General features: G+C 50.5%; 1 protein-coding gene across 4 annotated transcripts in view; it reads right to left on the reverse strand.

Annotated features, from left to right (window-relative positions):
* Positions 1–380: 380 nt before the first annotated feature.
* STARD9 (StAR related lipid transfer domain containing 9) overlaps positions 381–21,868 on the reverse strand; it is a 115,910-nt gene continuing 94,422 nt past the window's right edge. For 2 of the 4 annotated variants that reach the window (XM_032856721.1, XM_032856720.1), the window contains 11 exons: positions 9,987–20,189; positions 9,627–9,800; positions 9,029–9,212; positions 8,507–8,644; positions 3,995–4,112; positions 3,686–3,804; positions 3,393–3,457; positions 3,016–3,218; positions 2,721–2,818; positions 2,397–2,555; positions 381–1,859 (listed from right to left, as the gene is read on the reverse strand). In XM_032856721.1, the coding sequence (XP_032712612.1) occupies positions 1,758–1,859; positions 2,397–2,555; positions 2,721–2,818; positions 3,016–3,218; positions 3,393–3,457; positions 3,686–3,804; positions 3,995–4,112; positions 8,507–8,644; positions 9,029–9,212; positions 9,627–9,800; positions 9,987–20,189 (11,563 nt within the window). In that variant the 3' untranslated portion in view covers positions 381–1,757. Of the gene's footprint in view, positions 1,860–2,396; positions 2,556–2,720; positions 2,819–3,015; positions 3,219–3,392; positions 3,458–3,685; positions 3,805–3,994; positions 4,113–8,506; positions 8,645–9,028; positions 9,213–9,626; positions 9,801–9,986; positions 20,193–21,868 lie in introns of all 4 variants that reach the window. The other 2 variants (XM_032856723.1, XM_032856722.1) reach the window with 2 other exon arrangements.

The raw sequence follows: 21,868 nt of genomic DNA on the forward strand, positions 1-21,868 counted from the left end.
ACCCATATGTTTGGATTCCCACTGCCGGCTCTGCCTAGAAGCCCAGAGGTGCTCACCTGTTGAAGAGCTTCCTTCCAGGGGTTTGTGGTCGCTGTTGCGTGGCAGTGACTGCTCCGGTATCCTCTCTCATTTGTATATCTGGGCTACAGCCGGCTACAGTTGGGCAACAGATCAGGTTGCTGTTCAAGCAGAGTTGTGCTAAGCTCATGGGAAGAGCGCAGTATATTTGTATGAACCGTGTATCTTCAGACTGGGCCATGAGCAGGTGTTGCTGTCATCATCTTCAGGCTAAATTCTGAACTCAAGTGATACAGTAGTCTTCACTAAATGAAAGGACACCATGGACTTCTAATTTACAAGTGTACTCTTTCAATCAATAGTCTTTAAAGATGTATATGAACAGAGATGGGAGTACATAAATAGGGTGTTAAATATACCCAAAAAAATTAACCAGAAAAATACACTTAAAGGCAATTTAAAAAGCCTTCAGTTTTACATAAGTAACAATCTGAGGTAAAAGAAAATCCTGCAAACACTTCTAAAGAAATCTCTGCACTGTACTATACAGAAACCTTTTCACCACATCTTTTCCAACCCCATATGGTCGCCCTCTTCCACCAAAGACTCTGAGCACCAGAATGGAAGGTGGGACTCTCTCCCACCCCTAGCACTTCCACATCACCATATGGCAAACTCAAAGCTCAAGTTCAGCCAGGCTGAGGTACAAGAAAACCAAGCCCATTCCCCAGCCCCTCCTAGAATAGCCCATCCTACCCCAATAGCAGGATGCCCAAGAGACCACTGAAGGCTGGCACCAAGGCTCTGAGGGAGGTGAGGAATGGAACTGAGTTTCCTCCTAACAAGTCATGTACTTCTTCTAGGAGTTCTAGTATCTTCTCTCCAGTCTTCAAAAAGCAACTTTTCAGGTTTTTAAAATTCTTCTTGTGCGGACAGCAGCCAACACCTAGCTGCTCATCCCCACCCCTCCTCAAAGACCTAGATTCCCCTTCATGACCCCAAATCTGTCCAACCTGCTTCTACAGTGGTCTTCCCATTCTGAGCTCTGGAGTGATGGCTCCAAGACTGAGCATTGCTCAATACTTTGAATGAGGCAAAGACCTAAATGTCCTCTCCTGTGAGGGAAAGGAAAGGGGGAAAAAACCAAAAATTAATAATAAAGCATTTTGTAAAAAAACAAAGGAGAAACGATTCTGAATCACTGTTGTGGTTTGTGCAGCTGTTTTTTTAAACCCTTTTTCTGGTTTGCTATTTTCCAACACTCCATCCCGCAGTGGAGTTGAACACTGGAGGCAGATTCCGAGCAGTCCTGGCCAATGGCTGCTTGCTTCCCTCCCTGCCCGAGGGCTGGGCCAGAGCCAGGAAGCATGGTGCCAGAGACCGGCCCTTCCCCAGTTCTGCTGGCTGCGTCCAATCCTGGTCTTCAAGCAACTTGTCTGCCACCGGGTCCCAGGGGCAGGAAAGAAAGGTAAGAAGTCCAAAACGGTGCGTTGAGCTTCATTCACTCTGGCCAGCCAGGGCCAAGAGCTCAGGTCCCCTCGCTCTGCAGAGGCCCCAGCTCCGACCCAAGTACTGTTGGGGCTTTGCTGGCCACTCAGCCTGAGTGCTGTCTGCTTGGTCAGCCACAGCCGGTAGCCTTGCCTCTCCTTGCATCCCAGGACAGAGTGACGAGAGCCACCCTAGCGTCACTGGCACATCCTGGGCCTGCGGCTCTGCAGCACCATATTGACGGTAAGATGCTAACTACCAAGGAAGGAAGCCAGTCTGGCTATCACCAGCGGCTGCTGTTTGATGAAGGAGCTCAGGAGCTGATGGGGAAAGCCTGGTGCACCAAGTTCTACCTGAAATTAAGCAGAGAGGGAAGTTAAAGGTGTGAACAGATGCGGATGTTCCATTCCTGACGGGCACAAGGAGCCATCCGGGCTGTCATGATGGGAAAATCTCCTCCAACTGTCTGCAGTTCCAGAGTTTACAGGCCTCTGTGCTCTGCTATTCAGATCTTGGCATGGGCTTCCCCTCCCGCTGCTGAAGGTCACGGTGGGGAACTGGGAGTAGAGAGGAAAGAAACAGCCCAGGTCATGCTCACTCTGCTCTGCTGAGGCTGCTGCTCCTCCCTTGCCACGGCTATCTCCTGAGGACACTGGCAACAGAGAGGCTGAAGGCTGCTGAGCTCTTCGGTGACTGACCAACTTTGCCCCCTCCTGCCTTAATTCCCCACAGACCACCCCCTTACTGTGACCCAAGAAGCCCAAGTCTCTGGCTCTTGGGACATAGGGCCTGGGCACTGAAGGGTGACAAGCAGCTAAAGAGAAAACTCCCGTGGGGTGCCAGGGTCGAACCAAGGCATTCCACGTAACCAGTCACACAGGGAGGATCACCTGGGCCAAGTAGATGACTCTGGTGATCTCCTTTCCTTCCACAGTGACAGGCTGTAGAACCCAGGCACTGGGCAGGATCTCCCCTCGGACCATCTCCCTCCTGGGTCTCGGCATGGATGTGTCATAAACAGACTGAGCTGCCATGACAGACAGGTGCCCCTGGGGACAGAGAGTGACAAGGGTCAGACAGGGACAGGCTCCAGTGAAGCCAGCCTCTAAGCTACTGTCATGCCTGCCCAAACTTCCTTTGCCCAGAGGTCCTGATGCCCACGATGACGGCCTCCCACAGCACCCCAGCCCAAGTTCTGCCCATAATATCTTTACCATCAGCAAGACAGGCACCTCTTTGGCTTCCACGCAGACGCAGCAGAAATCCCGGGGCTGCTTCAGGCCACACAGGGTGGTATTGCACACCAAGTATACTGGAGGGTCAGGAATGCGGAGAGTCAGGAGGTGTGTGGACAGACTTTCCAGCCCAGAAGCACCCCCGATATCCCATCGTTCTGCAGCCTGAGTGATCCGGAGGTCGTTTGAGCATCTGGCCTCCCAAGAGGGCTGCCTCCAGCCCTGCTCCCTCTGTCCCTGGCCACAGCCCACGGGAAGCCTTCCCCAGGCTCACCCAGGTTGATGCTATTGGTCACGCGCTGATGCAGCCTTGCTGTCTGGATGGGCTTGTGGTACAGCGGCCACAGGGTCGGATCACTCACAGCTGCCCACACATGAGACAGTGGCTGGGACACCACGCTTGCCCCCAGGAAGCCATGCCGAGTAGAAGAAAACATCTTGTAGTAAAGCTGGACCTCCTGCTCCTCACCCTGATAGCTGGGGAACACCAAGGGTAAGGAAGAGGAAGAAGAGGTAAAAACTGGGCTCCAGGGTCAGAGAGTCACAGCTTGGGGTGAGGGACTCAAGGAAGCCAGGGCAGAGAAGGGAAAAGAGAGAGGACAAAAGGGACAGCCAGGAGGCTAGGACAAGACGCTGAGCAAAGGCACTTACTTCCAGCCAGCTGCTGCCTGGCCGCTGAAGAGGTTGTGCAGATTATCTGAGCAAGCAGCCATCACCTGGAGACACAGCGATCACACCCACATTAGCAGGCACAGGACAAACCAGACCCTTGGATTAGCCAGTCACTCCAGCCAGCAAGCACCCAATTCCCCTCCTATCAAGAAGGAGAGCCACCAGCAGCCATGCGGCCCTCAAGTGCCCTGCTCTTTCCCTCTTTTCCCTTCCTCCCCACCCAGCACAGGTCTGATAAAGGAACCACGGAGATAAGTGGAACAGTTCCTCACATCAGCAACAGAGAGGTCTATGATGTGCTTGGCCAAGTCCTGATAGGAGGAGGAGAAGCAGGTCCCCAGGCTGGAGAGGCTGGATGGAGAACAGCAGCAGCCCAAGGAGGTTCTGCGGCCTACGATGAATGGGCAGAGGCTGTGAGACAGCGTGATTATCCAGGCACCAGAGCAGCAACAGCCTCCTGAGGGACGGTGACTGGGGGCTGATAACCTCAGGCCAGTGACTCCCTAGGATCTAGGAGACCTCAGCCCCCAAAGTCCCCAAACCAGGCAGGTAGCTATGTGCCCTCAGCCCCCTCCACTCACTGTAAGCTAAGCTCTTCCAGGTGGACCCGGCCAGACTCAGGTGACTGTTCCTCACTGTGGAACTGCCCCGAACATCCCCTATCCAGGAGTCACTGGAATCAGGCAAGTTTATGTCCCCCTGCAAAAAAGAAAATGCTCAGGATCAGAGCAAAGGCAGATAAAGAGAAAAGCAGAGCACCAGAAAGCCCGTGCAGAATTATCTCCTCCAACTCTGAGCTGTGCCAACAGTTTCCAACATAAAGGCTCAATCGTAAAAGATCTTCCCCGCTGGGATTACAGAAGGCTGGATGCCCCCCCAAGAAGTTGAGAGCAATTGAAACCTGTCCCTGGATGATCTCCCCTTATGCTTCAAGCCACAGGCTCAAAGATGGCTTGGAGGAGAGTTCCCGAAAGGAACCAGAACAAACGGAGCTCAGAAGACCCAGCAGAGAGCATCAGTGGGTGTGGGGGTGGGAGGGCTTTCTACCATTGTGGCAACAGGAACGTGGCCATGGCTAGAGCTGGGATTAGTGGGACAGCAAACAAAGCCCAAGCAGAAAGCAGGAGAGGGGGAGGAAAAGCAACGGGCTGTGAGAAGCCCGACCCTGGGGCCTCCACACGCGCTCCACCACGCCCCGCCCCGCCACGCCCCATACAGCGGCTAAACCAAAGGTCCTAATTTGGAACCAGATGGGGATGATCCTCTGGATCTGCAATATGTTCCTCCCACCTTCATCTCAGCCAGCAACTCAAGGACATGACCTTGACTCCTGCTGGACCCAACAGGCATCATCCATCTAGAGGCACCAACCTCTATCATCAGTGCTTAACCTGTTGCTACTCTAAGACAAGAAGAGGTGAACACAGACAGTTCCACCTCCATCCTTGCCTCCATTCCTCCTGCTGCAACATTACAAGTGGTCTCTCCTGCTTTAGGCGGGTCCCTCTGTCTCAGACTGAGGTCTTGTGCCCTCTTCTTGGGAACTTTCCACTGCTGATCGTCTCCTTCTTCACCCGTTGCCTCTGCCTCACCCTCTTCGCTGAATGCTTCCTATGAGCATTTAAGTATGCGAAACCGTTAAAAACCTTCCTCACAGGCGTCTTTGCTCTCCCACCCACAGATATGCTTCTTGAAACAACTGTTACAATTTGCCGTCTCCCACCTTTCACTCCCTCCTGAACCTGCTTAAACCTAGCACCTGCCTCACCACTCCGCCAAACAGTAAATCACCCGGGTCCCTGGGACGTCCATGTGGCTAGGTCTGATCCACAACTCCAGGCCCCATCTTACTCAACCTCTCAGAGAACTTCCACTCAGCCAGCCTCTCCCTTCGCTCGTGTGACTTAAGAGCAAAAGCTATGATTCAATTCTAATTAAATTTAAAATAAGATCGCTTACCTAGGATGGTGGCTGCTGTATTAGTACAGATCTAGGGAATAGACCAAAAAACAATACGGACACACAAAATAAACATCGGGGCCTTCCATACACACAAATTAACAACCATACGGAAGATATAAAGGCAAAACAACAGTAACAAAAATAACATAAAACACATACAGTTACGACAGTAACAAAAAATAAAACACTTAGGAATAAATCTGACAAGAAATTGAGAGGTCAAGGAAATTTTAAACACACAAAGGTGGCTGGAACTTACTATGTTCTTGGTTAGGAAAGTCCATCACATAAGATGAGATTTCTCCCTAAATCTCAGTTTATAAATATAAATATAAATCAGTTTATAAATTTAACAAAGTCCCATTAAAAATACGAGCAAGTTTTTATAAATGGACTAGTTCAGCTAATTCTAAATCTCATACAAAAAGTAAACAAGAAAAAATACTCTAGAAAAGGGCACCTGTTTGGATCAGCCAGTGAAGTGTCTACCTTCAGCCCAGGTCATGGTCCCAGAGTCCTGGGACTGAGCGCCACATCGTGCTCCCTGCTCAGTGGGGAGTCACTTCTCCCTCTCTCTCTGCCTACTCCCCTCACTCGAGTTCTCTCTCACTCGCTCTGCTCTCTTTCAAATACATAAATTTAAGGGGGAAAAAAGCTCAGAAAAAGAAGAACCGGGAGTAAAACACATTGTAAACCTTATATAAGAAAAGTTGGCATCCTAAGCTGGTAAAGTAGAGATGAGCTGTCCAGAGGAACTATCAAATGTTAAAGGGACAACTTGATAGCCATCTAGAAAGAATGAAGTCGGATCCCACCTTATACTATACACACACACACACACACACACACACATATATTTTTTTCAAAATGAAGAAAGATTTATTTTTTTTTAATCAAAGATTTAAACATGAACAATAAAGCCATGTAATTTCCAGAAGAAATCACAGGAGAAATTCTTTGGAACTTTCAAATGAAGAATGTGTTTCTAATTATGATCAGAACATAGATAATTAAGAGAAAAACTGATAAAAACTTCTGAATGGCTCCAAACACAATAAGCAAAGTCAGAAGAGAACCAAGAACAGAGACAAATATAATTCCTATCAGACAAAGGGCTAGCTTGCCAAAAGAACTCCAGAGATTGGTAAGAAAAAATTAGAGAAATGAGTTAAAGATATGAACAGATAGCTCAGCAAAAATCAAACATTTGATAACAACTTGGTGAGAGCATGGGGGTAACGTGTCTCTCTTCTATTGCTGGTGGGAGTATAAATTGGTACATTTGTGTGAGGGGAAACTTGTCAATATTAAGATCTCAAATACGTATACTTTTTGAGTCCACTTCTAGGTGTATTTGCACATGTACAGAATAACACACGCACAAAGTTATGGTTGGCAGCACTGTTCATAACAGCAGAAGACTGAATTCAAGCCCCCTGTGCAACAGCTCTGTTGCCTTGGGGCGAGGGGGCGTAGGTGTCAGTGAAGGAAGAGGACCAAGTTCTCAGGCAACGGGAACAGGTATTGCCCTATATATTTACAGATGTCCATATTTTTGGTCTTTTCTACCACATGAATGGTAGAAATACCATATGATAGATTATCTATCAAAAACATGACATTTATAAACATGCAAAGAGAAAAAGGAAACACTGTATCAGCCGTTAAAAAGGATGAGTCAGCAGCAGATCTGCCCGTTTGCAGTGCTGTTCGAAAGACATTCCTCAGGATGAAAAGGGACAAAGCAGGTATATACAGTATGCTGTCATTCATATACTTTAGAAATATACACACATTCTCAAAAATAAATAAATAAAATATACAACAAAAAATAACAAAATTTTAAAGAGAAAGAAAAATATATCTAAAAAACAAGAAAATTTAAAGAAAAAGATATGCACACTCTTATAGATATTAAAACATAGAATGTCGTCCAGAATGCCTCTGGAAATATACCCCATACTGGTGTGTGACTGCTTCGGGGGAGGGAAAACAGGAGACTGGAAGATGAACTTGATATCATATGTCCTTTGCTACTGTCTGAATACTATTTTTACTATGTGAAGTTTAATATAAAACAAATTTCAAATTTTATATCCCAGCCAGATCTTACCCCTAAGCTCCATATCTATATTTCCAACTGCTCTCCTCACATTTCTCACAGGCACTCTAAACCCAGGAAAACCAGACGGACGATCCTCCAGACAAAACCTGTCCTCCTCCAATGCTCCAAGGTACTGTCGCCATCACGGCCCCCTCAGCTGCTCAAGCCAGAAGTGTGTGTTGTTCCCAGCTCTACACTGTCCCCTCCTCTCACAGGCAACGGGCTCCTGTGTCCTGGGGATGCTCTCTGTCCACAGCACTCTCTGTGCTGGGCTCCACTACCAGGGCTCCTGACAAGGCGATGGGCAACTCTCACTGGGTTCTACCCACAGCTGCTCTGCCCCCTTCTCCTGTAATCTCATCATCCTGCTCCCCTGCTTCAAAGCTTTACAGCAGCTTCTGGGAAGTAACATGATCACGTGGATCCAAAAAGGGCCAGAATTCACAACAGTCTATGTGATCTTCCCTTTCCTGTCTCACTATTCTCCAGCCACACCAGCCTTTTATTAGTTCCTCCAACTCTTCCTCCCTCATGGCCTCACTTGCCAAGCCCTCTGCCTGGAAGACTGCGCTCCCACCCGCATCTCTCCTGACACCTGACCCCCAGCACTAACCTCTTCTGTTAACTGCCTTTCACCCCTCCTGATCTCAGTTTAAAGGCACCCTCTTCAGACTATCTTTGTTGACCTACCAGACTAGATCAGATCCCGTTCTATATTGGCTTAGTACCCATTCTTCACATAACTTACTGCGATGGTGATTAAATAGTCACTACATAAGCTGTACTTAGCCCAAGAATGGTTTTCCTCACTGCTATATCCCCAGTGCCTAAAATACTACCTATGAAATAAACACTTGTTGGATGAACAAACAGGAAGTAGGAGACAAAACTAAAGGTAAAACCAAAGACTACCTCTCATCCACAAGAAGGGCTCACGTCAGCAGCAGCCTCCAGGAGGGAGAACTTCCTGCCCCAACTCTTGCCTCTGTTCTGGCCCCTGGCTCACTGTTAGCAGCCGCCTACTCACCACACTGTCTGGGGACTGGAGCTGGTCTGGCAAGGCTGTGCTGCTATTGTAGCCAGAAGTAACACCAGAGGAGAGGCTTCCATTGGAGCTGGTACACAGGGAGTTGGACGTGGCCAGGGTATGCAGCTTTTCTTCTTCCTGAGAAGGACAGGGGGCTGTCAGCCAGCTTCTGGTGTAACCTCCCCACTACCCACTCCACCCGACACCACCAGTCCTCACCTCCCCAGCAGCCATCACCTCCCAGCACCTCCCACCTCAACCTGAAACCCTTAGGCCTCCCCACAAGCTTACCCCAACTAAAAACCAAAGCTGCCTCCTCCCAGCCTCTGGCCTCGGGACAGGAGCTGTTCAGAGCAGGACGGCATGGAAAAAGAGTGAGCACAGCTTTGAGCTGGTACTAGGAGTCCAACACCTTCCTCCATTTGCCACATCCTGACTCAGAGGCAGCTCCAGTGAAGGCTGACCCAGTCTGACATCTGCTCTAGGACTACCCTGACATCACCAGCCTGTCCCACTTCCCACCCTCAGCAGCTGGGAGATGATCTGCTGGCGGATTCTCAGCTTCTCCTGCTCAGTCCGCTCCCGTAGCCGGGCCCGGGCCCGGGCAATCTCCACCTTGGCCTCCTCGCGAGCACGCTGGTATTCTTGCAGCATCACTGCTATGTCAGAGGCGGGGTGAGCAGACCGCGATGCCGACCCTGGGCTCCTGAGGAAAACCATAGGGTGGAGAGATGCCCTCTAACATTATGGGCAGGTGGGTGACAGCCTTGGCCTGCTCATCCCAGACCTATTCGACACCATCCTCTCTTTGCCTACAGTTTGGTTTTACAACGCATTTTGAGGCTCAGGCCTACTGTCTTACATGGTAGGTCACAGCCACTCTGCCCACCTTCTCCCATGACCTGTCCCCTGTCCCCACCCTATGCCCTCCCACATCCTCCTCTTTCCCTTGCCCCATTTTCCCACAGTCGCCTCCACCTGCCCACAGGAGCGTGGGACCCACTCCTGGAATCACTCCCGTCCAAGAAAGCTGCAGCCTCCTCTCTCCAAGCCCTGCTCCCCACAGCCCTGTCACCCTACACACAACCTGCTCTCTGCGGGGTTCTGGGTCCACCCTCACCTGGTGGTCTCCACAACAACCTTCCTCAGTTGCTGCAGGTATTCTCGGCGCCTGCTGGGTAGGTCGGGGTCCCGGGTGTGGAGATCCCTGCTGGGCTGGAGGCTCCGTGTCCAGTGGAAGTTCTGAAGTCGTTCAGCCCTTTCTCTCCGGAGGGTCTCAATCGTTTGTTTTTGCCTGAGACGAAATGTGACCGATTCACTGAAGCTGGCCCTGAATGCCCTTCTCCATCTTAAGATCTACCTCTGATCCCCAGAAGATCCCAGAGCTTAGCGGGGAAAAACGGTATAGCCAGCTATTAGCCTTTTCTGATTCTCCTCCAGCCCACCTCTTGCCATTTCCCGCCCGGCTGCGGGCCCTTACCGGGCATAGAGCTCCTCCCAGGTGGACCGCGCAGGCTCTTCAGCAGTGAGCGCCTCCCCTGTCCCACTCTGCAGCACCTGCAGCAGGGCGTCTGCCTCCCCAAAGCCGCGGTGCAGTTTTGCTTCTGTGAGTTCCATGCTGAGTGAGAGGTTCTGCGCCCCAGATTGCAGGGGGATCCGATCCCTCTGGGACCACTGAGGATCCCGGCTCTGGTCATCAGGAGGTTGTAGGGGCTTCTGTCCCTGCTCTCCAGAGCTCAGATCACATCTGGTCTCCAGTGACTCCATCACACCTAGCTCCCCAGGAGAGCCATTCTGAACCCCACACCAACGAGGAAATTTGTTATGCACTGGGAAGTCCTTTGGGCCATGATGCTGGGGGTCAGGGGCCCTGCACACCTGGGAAGTGGGGCACAGCGGCACCTCAGACTGGCAGGCCTCAGTCGGGCCCAAAGTGGAAGCCTGGAGCCCTGCTGTATCAGTCAACTTAGAGACAGGGCAGGGGCTGAGGGGCTGGAGGCCTCCCCTTGAAGATGGAAAGTCCAGACTGGGCTGTGGCTCCACTGGTAATGCTGGACTCTCACCCCCATTTTCTGTCTTGCTCTCCCATTGACTTGGCCCCCTACTGCTCACTGGGCTGTCCTCTAAGGAAGCCGGGTCCTCTGGCACAAAGCCATCAGCCAGCCTCTGACTTGTGCTTCTCAGTGAGGGTGGCGGCAGTTCGCTTTGGACCAAGGTGGTGGTCCTGGGCTGAAGCTGCTGAGGCAGTTGCCCTAAGAAACAGACTGGGAGTTTTGGGCTCTGCGGTGAGCTGCCCGGGGGGCTCATCTCAAGGAATGACCTGCCATCGCTCCTTTCTAAGGGACTCTTGCCTTCCCCACATGGAACCCCCACTCGCTGGGAGCCACCTGCCTCATCAGTGCTTTGAGAACGATTATCCACTAGAGGCCTGGAGGTGTCATGAAGGTCTGGGCTGGAGACAAGCTCCTGGTGGCCTTCAAAAGGACATGCTGAGGGGCCTGTGAGTGACAAAGAGTCTGCGGGAAGCCCTAACCCCTGGGTGCTGGCACGAAGCGTGAGGATTGGGGAGGAGGCCCTGTCCACCAACAACATTCCCACAGTGCCCAGCTCCTTCTCGACCTTAGGATCCCTGACTGACTCCGCAGCACTGGGGCAGGGCTCTGGGGACTGGGAGCCACTGAGGCTCGGGCTACCAACAGCCAGGCAGGAGGTATCCTCTGGCTGGGAACTGGGAGGTAGGGAGTCATCAGGAGAAGCCTGAGGGCTCACAGAAGGGAGGTTCTGCCCAAAGTGAGCTTTCTGAAACCTGAGGTGGGATGATGGGGGTGCCGGAATGCTCTGGGGCCTGCAGTGGGTGCTTTTTCCCTGAAGTTCTAAAGGCCCTGCCATTTTCCATGTCGTTTCCTCTGCCTCTGTCTTTTGAAGTATCCCCGTGACATAACCCTGCTCTTGAGACATGGTGGGAATATCTGAGCCCAGCACTTCGAGGACCACGTTGACCTCCTGAGGGCTGGCCTCTGGGGCCTGAAGGTGCAGAGGTGGTAAGGCCAGGTCAGTTTGGATGCCCTTGTCCATGGTGGTCTGAGTACAGCCGTCTATCATAAGGGCCTGCGTCACCTCATCTGGGGTCTCCCTCTTGATGTTCTGTTCCTTTTCGGCCACACCTGGCTGGGAAAGACTTCCCAACAGCTCTGAGGTGCTGTGCAGCAGTTGTGAGAGGTGGAGAGACAGATTATGCATGCTGGTCCAGGAGACCAGACCAGAGCCTGGCACTGCATTGGCTTCTGGCTGAGAAGAGAGGTCGGTGGAGCTCCAGCGGAGACTGCACCCCACGGTCTGTGTACCCTGCTCCAAGGTGCTCATCCTGGATGGTCCCACAGGACCACCTGCCTCTGATGGACACAGCAGCGTAATCTCATCTACTGGACCTGCAGCACTCCCTTCAGCCAAGAGGGGCTCCCTCCTCAGCCAGCCTGCTTCATCAGGGGTGCCCAGGAACTGGGCTCTCTTGTCAGGACCCTTACTGGCGGTTGCTCCTTCAGGGCTCTTCAGGATGTGGAGGTTCCCCAAAGCAAATGAGGAGCCCCATACTTCCCAGGCCTCATGTGAACCCTGGGCATTTCCCACACTGTGTGGGCTCGACAGGTCCTGGGCATTGGCAGAGGTGCTGAGGTGGGAGGAGAGTGGAGAGTTCTGGTGTTCTAGGCCATTGTCCATGCTTGAACAATGGGCCATGTTTGATGGTATCAGGCCCTGGGGTGTCTGACCACAGGAGACATCCACTGCATTGCCAAACACATACTGCTTCCAGCCGATCTGCACAGGCCCCTCTGGATAGGATAGGATGTAGGGATGGATGTCACTGGAGTCAAAGTGTAACATTCCTTTGTCTGCCTTGGAGTGCCACTTTTCTGGCCTGGCCTGGCCACCTAGTCTCTCTGGACTTTCCTGCCAGGTCTCTTCTAGGGTACTAGATGTCCAACTGGTCATGAAATCAGGGGTTGGCATGCAAGAGAGAGCTGATGACCTTGGGTAAGGAGGGGTGGCAGGTTTTGGGGGCCCGTGGTCAGCAGTGCTATTGTCCAAGTTAGATGAGGCACTCTGATCACAGCCCTCAGCTTTCAGAGATGTTCTCACTGCTGAATTACCTGAGAAATAGTCCCTGGGATGTGGAAACCACAATCTGTTAGGCTCCTGTTTACATTCATCTGTGGGGGAAGGAGGCTCCACACTCATGTTCAGCTCCAGAAGAGACCGGGAAGAGCTGATCACAGAGGACTGTGGTCTGAGGGAGGACCTAGAGTGTTTGGGGCCAGAGACAACTGCAATCACAGGAAGTGAGCCCTTGCTGGGGGGAGCCGGCTGCTCTGTGCCAGAGGCAGGCAGGCCAGGGCTCAGGGGTGTGGGCCGTGGGGCTTCACTTTGCTCCAAAGGCATGCTAGTTGAGTCTTTGAAGCCTGATGAGAGCTTAGACACAGAGGCCTTGGCTGCACATGCCTCCTCTCTGCCTGCATCTCTAATCTGACAGCTGTCTAAGCCATCTTCATGCGAAGGCTGAGAATTCCTGCCCTGGGCAGGCTCTTTACCACCACCTGAAGCCTGATCTCTTTGCTGCTCTTCCTCCTCCCAGGGCCCATCAGCTTGCTGCCTGGAGATGTGTTTTAACTTTGCTACAAACGTGGCTTGGGGATCCAAGCCACTGTGATCTCTGGACTTAGTGGAAAGTTGTGGCTTTTCTGGAAGGCATTGGATTGCATTTCCTAAATATCCATGCTGTGGTTCCCCCAGAAGTTCACTCTCAACAGACCCTTCATTTAAATCCAAAGTGTGTGGTCTCTCAGTTGTTAAAGGTGGTTCTGGTTTGGTTTGAGACTCTTGTATACTCTGGTCACCTCCAGAGCTGTCCAGAAACATCTTCAGTGGCTCAGACCATGTGCCTGCAGAGGAAAAGGCAGCCTCAAGCTCTGTGCTGGCTTTCTTCTCAGCATCCTTTTTCTCAGGATACTCTACTGACCTTGAACTTCCATCGGCCACTGAGTGGCTCAGTGAATTTGCCCCAACATGAGAGACAGAAGGGGAGCTGTCCCCTTGGGCCACAGACAGGACAGCAGCAGAAGTAGAAGGCTCCAGAGTGCTGTTGTCTGTTGGCCCAATTTCTCTCTGAATGCCTTTGGTCTCAAGACTAGGTGCCAAGAGCACTTCAAGCTCCCTGGTATAGCTCTCTCCTCTCTCATCCATTCCACAGGCTCTGGAAGGTACTATGCAGCGTGGCTGGAGAGTTTGTGGGGCAGCCTTGGAACTCTCCTTTCCCAGGTCACCATCCCTATGACACGGTAAAGTGGAGGGTAGTGAGAAACAGGCAAGAGAAGTAACAGGTTGAGGATTGCAAGGAGTTGTTCTGCTGTCTTCCTGTCCCCCAGATGCACTAAGAGTCCTGGTGCTTTCAATGTTCCCTAAGACGACAACACAAAAGGAAGTTTGCTGTGGGCACCTGCACTGGGCCTGCTCCTGAACTCCCCCAGTACCCAAGCTAGGTCTTTGATCTGGCAATGGAGTCAGTCTGGGATGCTCGCTGCCAGCATTGTAGGCTTCTGCCAGCCCACAGCCAACATTCTCCTTCCACTTCACACACTGCTGCAAGGCAGCTTCTGGTTTAACACTCCTCAGGGCTCTAGGCAGGATGGTAGCCTGTCTGGGATTTGAACCCCCTTCTTCCAAACCAGTGGAAGCCTCAAGGCACTGGGAGTGGTCCTGGGTATGCACTGAGAGGCTGACAGAATTCTGAACATCACAGGTCACGAGCTGACTTTCAAAATGGGTTGATTTTCCTCCCTGTGCAGCCACTAAGAAATTACCTGAACCTCCTCCACAAGTGGTATCTAGAATTCTAGGATCCTGATGCACTGGGCTGCACTCCTGACCACCAGGGCGCACGGCCCCTGCAGTCTCCCACAGAGCTAACTGGTTTCCCCCATGCGGAATCATGCCAGGGTCGTCATTAGGGGCCCAAGAAGATAAGGGAGTCACTACTTCCTCTGATATTTCCTTCCTGTCCTCCATAACTGTTGACGGAAAACTGCCTGAGCCCACAGGATCAGAAGAGGAAGGTGTTCGGGGTGCTTTCTTCTGTTTCTCTGTGATTTCAGAAGAACGAGAGTGACACAGAAACCGTTCACCAGTTCCCAGAAAATGTCTCAGTTCTCCAGCACAATGGCTTTTGCCTAGAGTTGGGGCTGCAGGGGAAGAAGTCTGTGAGGTACGCTGTGGTCCTGTTTTAGTCTCCATGTTGGGCGGATGTTGAAAGCTCTCTGCATGGAGGGGCGTGGCCTGAGGAAATTTCCTCTCCTTAGTCAACAGATGTCCTGATGTAGCAGAGAGAGATGCCACATGAAATCCTTGTGCTTCAGCCTCATTCCTGGTCCTCTCTGACACTAACTGGTCCCCCCTTTGTGGACACTGAGACCCACCCGGGGGCCCTGAAGAACATTCAGGTCCCAATGAAGTCTCATAGTAAGAATGAATTTTGGCCTCAGCTCCAAAATCATGAAGCTGCTTTCCCTGGGCCTTTGCGTGTCTGATCTCCAACACAGCAAGGCCCGTGGAAGTATGAGCACAGTGCTCTGGGTGAGGCACCCTTGGCAGGGACACAGACACTGAGAAAGGGCCACTAGGAGAACTGAGGTCTTCAGCCTCCTTCTCTGCCTTCTGCCTCACTTGCTGGCCTTGCCTGTTACCCTCTTCTAAGAGGCAGTGGGCCTTCTGTTCAAGTGGGCTAGAGACGCTATTCAGGGAACTGGTTCTTTCTGTTCCTCTTTGTACAGCTGCCTCAGCTTCAGAAACAAAACCCTCTCTGGGACTCAAGCCCATTGAGATGCTTCTGAGGTCCTCTCCTTGGTCTTGGGTAATTGCTGACCGGTGGCCCTCTGCCGCCAGGGGAATGTTCTCTGATACATGGGATTGACCAGGAGATCCAATGGCTGTGGATGTCACAGACCCACACCAAGCAGTGTGTGCCAAGGAGGAGCCCCCTCTAACATCTCCCTGAGGACTGTGGCTTCGGGGCTCTCCACTCAGATTCTGACACCCTGCTCCAGTTACCCAGGGACTGTCAGGCATTTTCAATATTGTGGGATCCAGCACATAGTCAACTGAAGAGATGCCTACAGTATCACGTGCATGAAGACAGTCTCTTGGCAGCCTTGGACAATTCAAGGACAAGGTACTGCTCAGGTCTCCATGAGGAACTGCAGAGGAGTCTGGCTGACTCAGCAATGGGCCAATCTCCTGGCTGGAAGATGTACCCATACAATGCCAGCTTGGGCTACGAAGTTTCTGAGTTGACGAGATCACTGTGTTTTCCTCCTGTAGGCTCCCTCCGCTTCGCACAGCCATTTCCTCAACTCTGCCTTGAACTCTGGGTCCCTCTTGCTTACAACTACTTACACATTTGGCAACTTGGCTTTCCCCAAAACTTTCCACAGGTCCCAGTTCCTCAAGACTTCCCAAGCCATAGGGCTGCCCTCTGGAACTTGCAGATGCATTCCCTGCTTTGGCCTCCTTAGAAGACATCTTGGGGCTCAGCTGCAATGGCAGAGCACCAGCCAATGCCTTGGTTCTTGGATCAGCACAAATGTCTGCGAACTCTCTGCCAGCTGTACATGTCCCTACATCATCACACGTGTCCCAAGAGGGTCTGTCTAATACAGTTAGGAGAGTGTGCTCTTTTGCAAACTTGTCTTCTACACATTCCCTTGACTTGAAGGGGTACAAGGTGATTTTCTCGACCCGGGGACCTTTCCCAATGCTACTGTTAACCTCCATTTCTCCAGCTTTGTTATCTCTAAAGGTAACATCATCTCTCTGTTTCGGAGATGGTTGATCCTTCAAAAAGAGGTGGTTTCCAAAGCTGCCTGGCCTCAGGACATAGTCAGCCATCTCCTGGTCCCTCCGGTCCTGGAACACAAACTCTTTATTGACTCCCAGTGAGTGGGAAGCATTTGGCTGGTTATTCTGCTTGGATTCAATTTCCAAGATGCCATTTTCCAGCTGCATTACACTCCTAATTAGCCTGGCCATTTCATCAGCATTGTTGACTCTTTTATTTTGTTTCTTTCCAGAAGGTTCTTCTTTAGGGCTTAACATTACTTGTGACCTTCCAGGGCCCTTACATTCACTCAGGTTTTTTTCCTGAGAGCATGTAACTGACTGGAATCTTTCATATGTAGACTCTGTCTGTGGAAGCTTAAACTCTTTTGAGTGGCCTTTGGAATAGAGAGCTTTCCCCAGAAGCCCAGATTCATTCTTCCTCTCAGCCTTGTGAGCTAGACTCTCATCCAGGGCCATCATGTTTGGGCCACTTACTCTATGATGTACTGATCTGGACTGCAAAGAAATAGCAGTTTCCCCCAGCATGTCCTTGTCAAGGGCTAAATTGATGGTTTCATAGATGAAATCAGACCTGGCCCCAGAAGGAAACTGTCTGTTCATATCAAAGGCCTGAGTCTGCCTTAGGACTACATTGTGATCCTGCTCTTCTTCCTCATCTGCCTCAGACTCACAAATAAGGAGAGGCTTCCTAGACCTAGAATGGCTTGAGCAAACATTGCAATAGGACTGTACAGTGGCCTTTTCTCCTTCCTTGCGCTCTGAAAGACTATGTTCATTTAAAATTCCAACTTGATTTTCAAATTCACATACTTCTGTGCTAGTAGATGAAAGAAAATGTCTGTTCTGAGCAACAAAAAAATAAATTGAATTATGGCTTTCTTCTTCACTATTTCCAGGGCCCTGCCCTCTTTCTCTGCTAACTTCCTTGGTGTTCAGATCAAATGGCCTCCCTGTTGTGACCTGCTGAGATGAGGCAATCTTGGAATTCTGGTTTTGTAATAGCACTGGCCAATTATTCTTCAAATAAATATTTTGGAGAACCTGATGGTCATGACCAAAGCCCCAGGCTTCTCTTGGGGGTGGGGAAGGCACTCTTGATTCTCTGCAAGCCGGGATCTCTAAGGCAGTTTCTGTCAGGGCATCCCGGCTTTTGGTCACATAGAATGTCTCCAAGGGAGGTAGCTTTAAGGAAGACGGGAATGGATTCCAGGTGGCAGAGTGAGGGTACCGCTTTGGACCTGACGCAAATGAAACACTTGGGTGTCTTCCAACCACTTCCCTGGAGCTCTCCTGATAGTCTACCTTCTCTTCCTGCAGGCCTGGGTAGCCACTGGGACTGAACTGCCCCTCCTGGCCTGCACTTTTCTCCCTAAGAGAAGCCCAGCCCTGGAGCGAGTGGTTTTTAGTGGCTATGGAGACATGACCCTTGTCAGGGCTCCTCTGTAAAAAGTATTCATCAGAGGAAGTGATCAGTTGAGGTTTCCCACTACTGTGAGAAGACTCTTCCAAGCTGTTCTGCTTGACTTCACATGCTTCAGTCATAGAGTTTGCTATCTTGTTTGCTGCAAAGACTGGTACATTTGTAGTTCCAGAAGTCAATGATTCTACATCCGCTGAATAAGTTCCACTATGACTCACCTCTTTCTCTCTCGTTATAAAGAAATCTGAAGTCCCTTTTAACTCAGCACTCAAACTGTCCTGTTCTTTCTCTGCTCTCAAACACCTAATTTTGGATAAACAGATAGGAAGGTTGTTGAAATCCAGACTACTCGATACCCCAGAACCAACTGGCAATAGAGTATCTGTTTCTTTGCCAGAAGCTTGGGTCAAGGAGGCAGAGTCTTCTTCGAGGGAGGAGAAAGCTGGCCTGGGTTCTCTAACAGCCTCCAACACAGGATGGGACAGTTCAAGGAGGTACTTTTGCTGAAGGGCAGCCCAGTCCCTCTCCTGGGCGCTGCCTACATGAGTGAATGAGGCCGCAGAGGCAGCCACAACGCTTGGCACACTGGAGTTGTTGGATACTTCAGGGTTGGCCTCCTGGGCTGTGTCAGAGATACCTTTGGTCCGAAAGATGCCAGCAACTTGTGGCTGAAGAAGCCTGTAAGACCCCCAGACTGACAGCCTAGAAGTATCAGAAGCAGGGATTGCGTACACGCTGCTTACATGGCCAGTCAGCTCAGCACCACCTCGGGGCAGTTTGGAGCTGTAGGGCAGGAGTGTTTCTGCCCCTGATGGCTTTAGTTCTTCCATATTTTGCCAGTGTCCAGGCTTCTCCCATCCACAGGGCTGAGATTCCTGGACATCAGGACTTGGACATAAAGAACCCACTATTCCTGAGGGGCTGCTGGAATTGATCTTAGAGTCACAGGAAAACCAGGAATCCATGGACAACAGAGGGCTCCCTCTTGAAAGCTGCAGGCCTTGGAGTATGTTTGCCTGTTCAGGGGAGCTTGCCTCTATCTCTGACTCAGGTTGCTCACAGCGGGGCTGGGGCGGGGGCCCAAGGTAAAATGAACTGCTCACTGGCAGGATGGCATCCAGCCTGGCTCCTGTTCCATGGCTGATGGGACCAAGGTTGTACATTGCCTCCTGGTCCACTGTGGGCAAACTGGAGGTCTGTAGGTGCCAGAAAGTCTCTGTGGGCATCTCATCAGCTGAACTGAAGAAAGGCTCTTCTTGCTGATCTTCCCTCAGTTCCTCCTGGGCATCAAGAAGGCTATCCAGGGAAAAGCTCCTTTGAGTTTGGGTGAATAGTCCACTGTTTGAGGATGCGGTGAAGCCCCTCATAGAGGCTCTCACTCTGACGCTGCGGTGGCCATGGCCATTGGGAAGATAACTACTCCTTGGGCTGTCTGGTGGGCTCTCATACCCCTTCTCAGCCAGTGAGTCCTCAGATATTTGGCCATCCTCACTTTCAGAGTTCTCTGGCTCTGGGAGATCCTGTTCTTTCTCCTGGGGGTCCTCTGGCTTTAGCGGTTTCATTAGGGCTTTGGTGTAGACACAAGAGAGAGAATCCACAGAGTAACTGCTATCTGCATCAGATAAGTCACCATCTTTCTCTCTTATGTGGTCCACGCTTGGGCTGAAATCTGTGAGTGAGGATGTGGAGTCTGGGTCTCCCACAATGTGTTGCCCCCTCAAAGGGCTGCCAGGAAGCAAAAAGGAGGACTTTTTGGCAATGTCTTTGACCATAACCCTCTGCTGCCTTTTTGATGCCCTGGTTGGAGGTGGTGGTTTGGATTCCACCCAAAAAGTCTTGGCTGCCTTTCCATGCCCAGATGCTTGTTTGGGCCCACGGGGACATGAGGAAATGCAACAGGCTCCCTTAGAAGTCTTGTGGGTCCCAAGGTTCCCTTCTTTTCGCCACCCTGCTCGTGTATGGTCAGGGTCTGCTGGTTCCCTACCCCTCCTGGTACAGGTGTAAGGGGTGAGTGCATCTGGCTCATCCCTTGGCTTTAGCTTGTAGGCTGAATGATCCAGAGATGTTAGGCTCTGGGACACCATCTGACAGGGCTGCTTACCCACTCTTTCTATTTCCTGGATGCTGGTAGACTCAGAACTCACAGTGAGGGTGGTGCCTGATGCTGAGGTTCCTTTCCTTGCCAAGGCCCCTTTAGCAATGCAGAGATGCCCCTTGCCTGAGGAATAGAGGGCATTCTTATTGAAGTATCCTGTCCTTGGAGGGTAAGAAGCAGCCTGGGGCAAATACTCTTCTGATGGAATTTTTTCTGATACTTGGTCAGTAGGATCAGGCATAGGAGGTAACATGGTGGAGGGATCCCGATTCAGGAAAATACTGTGAAGAAAAGGAAAGCCAGTTCAAAAAATAAAAGGTCCCTATTTCCTGCTCACAGAGGGAATATAAAGTCCCATTTAGTTTGCTCTAAAAGAGTTTAATGACTAAGCCAATGTCACTGTCCCCTCTAGCCTTTGAGGTCAGAGAAAAGTTCTACAGGTACAAAAAGCACCTGTGGACTACAGTCTTGGCTTCAAAGAGGCCCAGCTATACTCTGTCACTCAAATTCTTTATCTTATAAAAGGACTGAACCGAATCTGAATCTAATCATGCCTTTAGGGAAAACTTCCATTAATAGGTAATATGAGAAACAGAGGAACAATCTAAATGATACTGCAAGGAATCAAACGGGTAAATCTATGAAGTGGCATATTCTACAGAACTGATCCACTTTTAACAAATCAATGATACGAAGAAATAAAAATGAAACCAAAAGAATTATAAGGAACTTAAAAGGTCACATGCAGTGTGTGAACCCTACTTGGATCTTAATTTGAACAACTAACTGTAAATATTTTTGAGGCAATCAGAGAAATTGGATATGGCCCAGGTTTTAGATTATATTGAATAACTGATCTTAATTTGTTAGGTGAACAATGACACAATGTGATTATAAGAAAAGACCTTATTTTTTAGAAATCACACGATGTCTAGGAGTTGCTTTAAAAATACTTCATCAGGGGCACCTGGGTGGCTCAGTGGGTTAAGCCTCTGCCTTCAGCTCAGGTCATGATCTCAGGGTCCTGGGATGGAGCCCTGCATCAGGCTCTCTGCTCAGCAGGGAGCCCGCTTCCCTCCCTCTCTGCTTGCCTCTCTGCCTACTTGTGTTCTCTCTCTCTGTGTGTCAAATAAATAAATAAAATCTTTAGAAAAAATACTTCATCAGAAAAAGGAAGGAAAGGAAATTAATGCAAGCATGGTAAATCTTGCTAATTGCTGAATGTGGGAGACAGGCATACTATCCTCTCAACTTAGTTTATATTTGAAAAATTTTAATTAAAAGGCCAAAAAACCCCCACAAAACCTGCCTAGTACCTGCCTAGTACTCTGAGGACCAGAGAGGTGAGCAAACAGAACCAACAGACATGAACTATAAACATACTATGGGCAAGGCCCCAGCTGGGCCTGGAGGATATAAAGAAGTAGACACAGTCCCCTGCTCTATCATCACCTTGACCGAATGCAAGGAGTGAAGGAGAAAAAAAAGGAAGATCCCAAACTGGACCCGAGAGTCAGAAAGATAGCCTTCCACTTGCTTACCAGTTGGAAGGTAGGGTCAGGAAGCTCACTTTGGGTGGCAGGACAGGTGGGAGGGAAAAGGAGGAAGCATGTAGGAACCAAGTCTGGTGTGAGGAGACATGAGATGAAGGGGGTGGCAGAACAAACACAAAGAGATGTACATAGATAGCCAGGGTCTAAAGAGCAGGTGAAAAACGAGGCTGAGATTCTTACTTGTAAGATATCACCAAAGCAACAAGAGTTGCCACTCAGATTAGGAGAAGGTAAAAGCCTGAGTCTTAGATCTCACCTACAGAGAAAGAAGAGTAGTCAAAAGAGGGGAAAAAAAAAAAAAAAAGAGGTGGGAGAAGTGGTGGGGAAGAGAGGAGTAGGCAAATCTTTCCATTTCAGACTGAGAAACTGAGGCCCTGGCAAGTAAAGAACACCTCCTGAGCAACAAG

The sequence above is a fragment of the Lontra canadensis genome, unplaced genomic scaffold (assembly GCF_010015895.1).
Source record: "Lontra canadensis isolate GAN:19392208 unplaced genomic scaffold, GSC_riverotter_1.0 scaffold12, whole genome shotgun sequence".
Lineage (NCBI taxonomy): Eukaryota > Metazoa > Chordata > Mammalia > Carnivora > Mustelidae > Lontra > Lontra canadensis.